We start from the raw sequence: 8472 nt of genomic DNA, 5'->3' as shown, positions 1-8472 counted from the left end.
ATTCTTTTTTTTGGTTAAAAAATTGAAATTTTACAAACAAATTTTTTTCAGAATCGGATCCTCCATAACCAAAAACGTGGGATTCCGTAAAAAAAAAAATCAATATATGTCCATTTTACCGGAAGTTATGACGGAAAAATCGGATCTTGTGAATTTTCCGAAAGTCCCCTCCCCCAGTGTTGTCAGCGCGCATTTTTTTTCTTATTCGTTTTACTACATACTTGTTGACACCCATCAGGCTGGTTTATTATTTTTTTGTTCCGGGTGAAGATCTTTATATTGACCGACAAAGTTGATATCGGCGGGGATTTGAACGCAGAATGTAAAGAACATTTTCCCCGACACTAACGATTCTGCCATTCACCACTCACACGCGGAAAATTAATAACGGTTTCTGATTTAGGTACAAAAGCAATTTTAAAATGAGTGGAATAGTCGATACCATCAACCCTAGTACTTGATTGCTACTTAATTTTATTAGTTCCTGAAAGATGAGAGGCTACGATGATCGCGCCGGGTTTTGGCATTCCTTTCTACAAGAGTGGCCTCCCTTGCAAGCAGCTTTTTTTTTTCCCAACTTCAAACTTTTCACGTTCACTGGCCATTTCTTAATTCCAAGTAGTAACAAATCAACGACGAAAATTATATACTGTCACTTGATCTGCAAAAAATGGCAGCCAATTCTCCCTCAAATCATAATCTACCATTTTCAAAAAAAGGAAACAGACGTTTAATAAATTCCAGAATAAAAGATGAGAATGGTCACAGCAGAGACACGTCTGATCATAGGTTTATCCCATTGACTCGGGGTTACCCAATAAGCCAATGAAGGAAGCCCTATCCGATCTTTTAGTCTGTTGGAAATAACAGCCAAATTTTCTCAAATCACACTCTGCTACTACTATCTTAAAAAGGAAGTGTGGTCATGGATTTGTTGTTTAATTCCAGATCAGCCCCAATTGAGCAAACTTATGAACAAAGGCATTCCAGCCATGTCCATCCAGTTTTATTTATCTAGGACAATATTACCCAATGTGTCCTTCCTTTTTTAAGATCATAGGGTATGATTTGAGGGAGAGTACACTGTCATTTCTAGCATATCATGTGATACGGGAGTTATTTTATGGCTTGACGTGTATTAGTTATTATTGAACTCCAAGTCACCTTAGATTCAGTACACTATGATCAAAGGTGTTCTAGCCGTGCCCATCCTATCTTACTTTCCTTTTCAAGAATACAGCTAGGACTACATTACCCAATGAGTCTCTTTTTCCTGGGGGTATAAGATGTGGTTTGTGAGAGATATGGCTGCTTCTTCTAGCAGGTCAAGTGATTCCATAGAGGCTTAGAGGAGTGTAGTGGTGGGATGCTCATATGGATAAAGTACAGAACTATTTGCTCATAAGTTATGAATTCAAATCAATTGCAATCACTTCATTGTGTTTCTAGGAGAAAAATTTATCCTACAATGCCTTAGTTCATCTAAGTTACATTTTAGCCTCAGCTTAGTTCCAACTCTGCAGACTGTGATCAAAGGAATACCTGCCAAAGCAATCTCACCTTTTTTGATGTGCAGGGGACCAAAACTACATAATCTAATAGTCGTTTCCTATGATGGTAGGTATGATGTGAAGGAGATTCGGCTGCTATTTTTAGCAGATTGAGTGACCACATAGATCTCTTCTGTCAGTTGTGAAAGGCTAGATTCCTACCCACTATGAGATATTTCATCCATTTAATACCATGAAATCAGAGCTATGCACTGGCTCTTAAAAACTCTTTGTTAGTAATGCAGTACACTTTTAATGTAATCTTCTTCATAGAAATACAATGGTGCTAGTATATTACTTATATTATTTTACTGATTCTCAGTGTATAACTTAGATTTATTTTATTGTTCTTGGTGGAATGAATAATAATTGAACTACAGCAGAATTTGAAATCTATCCTTTACAAAGTATCCAGTCAGCTCTCTTATGTTTCATATTTTCTTCATGTCATTCTTTCTATTATAGATCTGCTTTTCTTGGGATGAGATTTCAACAGCCACTTTTTTAAACATTTTCCAAGTCACTACTTTCACACATTTTCTTGAATCTTTTTGTTTATTCCACAGAAGAGTAGCTTATTGTTATTGATGACTTTGATCTTCTCATTAATGCATATTTGTACATAACAAATAGCAACGGTCCAGCCTCTGACCTCTATGGTATACCACTCATCATCTCTCATCATGTGGATGGTTTCTCATCAATAGCCAAAGTAACAAATTTTTGTTTTCAAAATCAAAACTGGAAATTAAAAAAATTAGGAGACAGTTATATAATTGAGTGGATACAATATCAAACTATCAACTCCATAATTCATGGGTTCAAAACCAAGTGCAGACGCCCCATTTTATTATAAATGCTACTGATAATCTTGAAGGAATAAATTCTGGAAGAAGTAGTCACAATAGAAAAGTACTCTATTTAGTGCTTTCATGTTGAATAAACTGAAATTGAGTAGAAGTTTTTTGGCTTTTGAAAAGATAGAATTAGAAGAGGGTTAATGAGATGTTGCGATGACCAATTTTAATTATGCCAGTGGACGTTAGATTTCTTCAACTGACTTGAAACTGTATTTTGTTAGTGTTTATTCCCTCAGCAGAAGAAAAGGCAAAGTTGATGTTGAAGAACTGCGAACTGATTTCGTAATGATTTTGAGCGTAGGCACACGGTCATACATTTTCAAAGCACAACAAGGAATATTGTTTGCCATTCTACCGATTTTGACATCTCTTGCGCTTCAATGGGTTCGAAATAATGAACAAATACAAGTGGATCTAGAATAGCAGAGAAACATCCTCAGAACAAAAGAGCAATGAACTCGATATTTTACATCAACTCCTTCACCCAAAATACATGTTTAACCACAGGTTAACCTTAAACAAGCAGACCAACGATTAAAGACATTCCAGCCACAATCGTGTAGGTCGACATTATTTAATGGGATATCTCGGAGTTCAAAAACTTCAAAACATAATTTTCAAAATAGAAATTAAGTTGGTTGATTTTTTTGTACAAAATATGCCTTATTAAAAAAGTTACAAGAAAACAAAGTCCTAGGTGGAAGGAAGTCACTAAAATGTGATTAAGAAAAAAAGAAAAGAAACGGGATGGTCTTGGTTAGAACGCTTCTATAAAAAAGACAGGTATTAAGAAAAGGAAAGAAGACAGCGTACTAGCTAAAACGTCCGTTTGAAGTTGAAAACTTAAAAAGAATTATGAAATTTCATTAACTTGATCGTTTCCCAGTAACTTGTAAAATAATGCATATTTTTGCATGCGCAAATGGATCAACCAACTTATTTTCTATTTTGAAAATTTTCTGTTTCGGAACTTAAACTCTGGAATATCCATTTAATGTGATCTTCATTTTTTTTTTTAATGTTAGGATGAGATTTAAGGCATTTTAGTTTTTATTTCTCAAAAGACAAGCGACCACAGAATTAGTAAATACAGTAAATTATTGTTTCTGAAACTATGGCAACAAATAAACAAAAATGCAGGCAGGTGTTAGATAAATGTGAGTTGGAATAGAATCCCTTACCCATCGATTATATTTTCTGGCGGATATTCTTCATCGCTGGAAGTGGCCAGACCAATTTTAGTGCCATTTTCTGAAAGTGCTAAATCTAACATTCTCTTGTATCAATTGTAGTTTCGTTGTACAAGTAACAACTGCCAAGTTTCAGATTTATAGTTAACTAAAAAACATTAGAATAAAATGTTTACCGTGAAAACGAAAAACGATGTCCACGTCTTGTCAACAAGCCAAAGTGAAATAAAATAAAAATAATTTACTTTTCAGAAATGATTTGATTTTATAAAACAATTCAATGTAATAATAAATTTTTTAAAGCAATTAATTTATTGTTACGAGATAGAAAAAAAAATATTATTTACATTTTAGTTGAAACCAAATAAAATATATAAAACCTGAGCGGTTTGATCGTTCCTTTACACATTTCCGATTTTAACTCTGCCTAAAACCGCGGGAATCTGCAATACAGAGCAGGTGAGTTGAATAATTCTATTAATGTCAGTCGAGTTAACAGTGATAATAATTCGTCCATACAATGGACTAAGTTTTATTCTGAGAAAGAAGATAAATCTCATGTTTCGAGCATGAATTCTTCGTTGGAGAGCGCTTCCTTTTATTTTCTCCTTTCTGACCATTGTCGCCTCCCTCCAAACTTACGCATATTACCCTTTCATCCTTTTTTTACCTCATCTCATTTATGCAAGTTTATTATTTTATTACTATTCCAATTGACATTTCATTTCCCGCCGACGAAGTTTTCTATCTGCATAAACTTGTTTTTCACTATTTGAATTATTTGTATTACTCTTTACTGAGGCTCAACATCAGTAAATTTGCTAGGTATCTACTGTTTAATGTTACAATATTTAATATATCAATCGTTTAGTAACTTCAGTCAGCGCTTAATCTCATTATTTACAGCTTGCATAATAGTCAATATCTTCGAATTTTTTTTGTCCGAATTCTTTTCTAATAAGTATATGCTCTTTATATGAACGAACCATCACCATTACGGAACCTCTACGTGATTGATGGACTTGTCAGAAATAGCAACCAAATTTGCTTCAAACCTCAACGGTCTTCTCAAAGGACGCGTTGGATAATGTCTTGGGTATACTATTCCAAAACAGGAAAAAAAAGCAACGGTCATGGCTAGAATGACCATTCTTAGACGTTTGTTCAACCAGTAATGACCCCGGGTTAAACAACAATCTCTACCTTTTATTAAAAATACAGCTGTGAAATTTAACAATTCTAACATCTTTGAGTGTTTATACTCGCCACTCTGTACTTATGTATGTTTGAAAAACAATTCCACGGTCGGCATAAAAGAAAATTATTATCTCTAGTATTCAAATGTCAACGAAGGATGCTAACTAATTGAGGGAGCCAATATATCGTCGTTCGACCTGCTAGAAATAATATCCGAACTTTCATGTTATAGCTCTTAACTTAGAGAAAGAAGGATTCATTGAACTCGGTAATACTATGTGGTGGTCCCGACTGGAATGCCTTTCATCATAGGTCTGTTTTTTTTTTTTTTACGGTTGACTTGATGCCACATAAGAATGACAACTGAGGTATGAAATGGCAAAAATAAATGTTTTGGAAAAGTTGTCAAAATACATTGGAAAATGTAGTAGATCGTTCTGTTCACGCACACATTGACTTGATTGCGTGTATGTGGGAGATTTTTAATAAAAGCTTACGTGGTCTAGGTTTGCTTGTTATCTAATTAGAAAAAAGAGTGGTTGTTTAGGAAGTGCTCTTTCATACACTACCTGGTCATTAACTCCTGCAGCATAATTGTTATTTTCAACCAACTTAGTAGCAAACCATGGTCTAGAAGACAATTAACATAAACTAGTAACAGGTCATTTTATGATTCAACTATAGTTACGATTGTATCAACCTTTTAATGCAACTCGTAAATTTTGCAGTGTTGCGAATTTACGCTCGTAGTCTTTTGGAGAGAAATTTAACAATTTTCATACATTTTGTTTCTGTTTCCTACAATCTAGATACGAATTTAGTAATCTTTCTTTTTTGTCATTTTTCCCCCTAGTCATGCAACACATGGACATGTATGTAAGCGTTTTGTTATGAGTTTTAAGCGTGTTCAGCTTCTCAATAAGCAGGATTGTTAGTTCAGTCAATAAACTTGCTGTAATGTTTTTAACACACAAGTTCCACATTGTCAAGTTGTAATTGGCATGGACAAATTTGTTTCTGTAAGTGCAATTAAGGGGGAAAGTTTCCATATTTGCAATTTATGTGCACTATATTTGGAGAAATAAATCATCTGTGCAACAAGAACAGTCTTCTGCGTAGTTGGTGAATTTGTAGGCTTACCATGTGACCTAGTTTGACCTGGACAGTCTCTGTTTGAAGGGCATATCCCAGTGTTCCATTTGTTGTCTCATTAGCAAAATTGTGTTTAATACTGAAATGTTACAAAATATTCAGGTTATTGAAATTTAAATTCTAAGAAGAAAAGATTAAGAAATATTAATGTCTTTACTTGTGGGTGTATGATGTACTTACATTGTAATAATACTCTCAAATCACTAAAGACTTTTTGTTTGTCACTGGGTTCTTTAATAGAAAATAAAGTTAATGGTTTCCCTATTTTATTTCTTATAAATAATGACTAACATGCTCAAACTCTCTGTTTGAAATTCTAAATCCTATTACAGGAAAGAGATGGATGCACATAAGAAAAATTCAGCTATAAAAATTCTTCATGCAAGCACTTATATGATAACTATAATTTAAAGACCATCTCAGTTTGATCCCTAAAATTCAAAGGTTGTATAAGAAATTGTGCTAATTCTACTTAAGTGTGATCATCACCATGCATCTGTTTTCCATGCTTGTATGGGTTGGATGGTTTGACCAGAGCTGCACAAGACTCCAGTCGGATTTGGCATGGTTTCTACAGCTGGATGTCCTTCCTAATGCCAACCATTTTACTGAATGTGTTGAGTGCTTTTTACGTGGCACTGGCACAGAACTCTTGCAGACCAGTCCTCTTCACCAGGGGGAGTGGCCTTAACACTTCTGCTGTGGAATATGGGTCTTGTTGAGTACAGCAAGTCACCAAATACCTCAGAGGCATATTACAAAAAGAGTTACTGAGATATTGTTAGATGCTGAATCAAATTAGAGTAATGTGAGGAACTTTTAACAATTATCTACAGTTTAGTGCCCAACCTGACGTTTTCTTATAACTCAGTAGTGCATATTTTTTCATGAAATTTTTCATGAACATAATATAGAGATGTATTTGAAGGTAATAGATTCAGCAAAAGAGACCGATGAAATAAACACCAGGCTTAAAAATGAAAAAAAGAAGTACTGGAGTTGATTCATTCTACTAAAAATTCTCCAATGCACTACTACTCCTGCTTGGTCACAGTCAAATGACTGAGACAAGTAAAAGATACAAGATGAAATTTAGATAAGCCAACAAGGATGCCTCTAAATGGTTGCTAGAAATAACAGCCAAATCTCCCTCAACCCACATCCTACTGTCTTAAAAAGCAAAGAATAAAGTAGACAGTGTGGTAATCCCTGTTATACAAAAATCAAGATGGACATGGCTGCACAGCTTTTGATTATAGAGCTGCTTAGTCAAGGGACCTGGAGCTAAACACCATAACCTTTAAAATAGATAGTTAAGTGCAGGCTGATGAAATGTGAATCCCAAAGAATTTTCAGTCAAATTACAGGTGTAATGAAAGATATTAATTTTAATATTGGTTTCGCATTTTGGTGCAAGGTCAGCAATTTCGGGGGAGAGGGAAAGTTGATTACATCCCTAAAGGATGAAAGGCAAAGTTGACCTCAGTGGAATTTGAACTCAAAACATAAAGACGGATGAAATGCCACTAAGCATTTTGCCCAATATGCTAACAATTCTGCCATCTTGCCACAGGTTGTAGCATACTGGTCAGTGAATCTTCGCCAATCAGTTGGGTAGTATTTGGGGATGTGGAATGGGGTGGGGCAGCAATAGCCACTGTGTTTCGGAATTGAAGTATTTTTTTAACTTCAAGAAAAGGTCATCTTTAGAATGTTGTTTTGGTTATTATGTTTGTGGGTGTTGCCAGGAAAGATAGACTATGTGGGGCTTGGCTTTTTTTTTTTTTTTTCAGTTTTGATGGTTTTAACTGTGTTGTTCAAGACTAGAGAATGTGAGTTTCAAAATTGTTTCCTTGTGGTTGATTGTTGGTTGTCAAAAATCAGTATTTTATATCTTGTCATCAGTATTGTATTATGTCCATGCTTACCATACTTAATTACCCTGGGTGCATAAGCGAAAGCAGGGTATTGTAATCACTTTGTCTGTGTGGTTGCAAAATTACTGGAAAATGGCTGAACAGATTTTTACCAAATTTGGCAAAAATACTCAGTGGGTGAGTGGTTCAAAATGATGAAAATTTGGTTTGATTGTCTTCAAGCATACATAAATACATTCATAGATATGTAACTGTGTGTGTGTCTGTGCAGCGATGGATTTGAGTGTTTTGCTTATTTACAAGTTGATTTCTTAATTTCACCGGAGTGATACTTAACAAAAAAAAAAAATTTTTTTAAATCGTACAAATTTCTTAACCAAGTTTAGTCAAACACTTACAAAGGTTAATTCAGTTCAATTAAAAAGCATGAGTAAGCAACGCATTGTAAGCCACACTATAATTTGTGAAAAGATTTATCTGCGTGCCGGGTATGCATCGCCCCTCTGATACCTTTATTTTCACTTTATTTTTTTTCTAATCTTCTGGATCTGGTAGAAGAGGCTTTGCTGGCCCTCTAAGACTAGTGTAATTGATGCCATTAATGTTTCTCTTGAACTTTTACAAGTCAACTATTGCAGCTAAAAAA

General features: G+C 34.6%; 2 protein-coding genes across 4 annotated transcripts in view; one reads left to right on the top strand and one right to left on the bottom strand.

Annotated features, from left to right (window-relative positions):
* The window catches only part of LOC106870737 (intraflagellar transport protein 25 homolog), a 13227-nt gene extending 9461 nt beyond the window's left edge, over positions 1-3766 (bottom strand). The window contains exon 1 of the mRNA XM_014916923.2: positions 3592-3766. Coding sequence (XP_014772409.1) covers positions 3592-3683 — 92 coding nt within the window. The 5' untranslated portion in view covers positions 3684-3766. The remainder of the gene's footprint in view (positions 1-3591) is intronic.
* Positions 3767-3947: 181 nt separating this feature from the next.
* LOC106870736 (leucine-rich repeat-containing protein 42) overlaps positions 3948-8472 on the top strand; it is a 12616-nt gene continuing 8091 nt past the window's right edge. Inside the window, exon 1 of one of the 3 annotated variants that reach the window (XM_014916921.2) lies at positions 3948-4059. The gene's annotated coding sequence lies outside the window, so the exon portion shown is untranslated. Of the gene's footprint in view, positions 4060-4327; positions 4426-4520; positions 5110-8472 lie in introns of those variants that run through there. The other 2 variants (XM_052967181.1, XM_052967180.1) reach the window with 2 other exon arrangements.

This window comes from Octopus bimaculoides, chromosome 4 (genome assembly GCF_001194135.2).
Source record: "Octopus bimaculoides isolate UCB-OBI-ISO-001 chromosome 4, ASM119413v2, whole genome shotgun sequence".
NCBI lineage: Eukaryota > Metazoa > Mollusca > Cephalopoda > Octopoda > Octopodidae > Octopus > Octopus bimaculoides.
The sequence above is the reverse complement of the archived record's forward strand: the minus strand, read 5'-3'. Positions and strand labels throughout refer to the sequence as shown.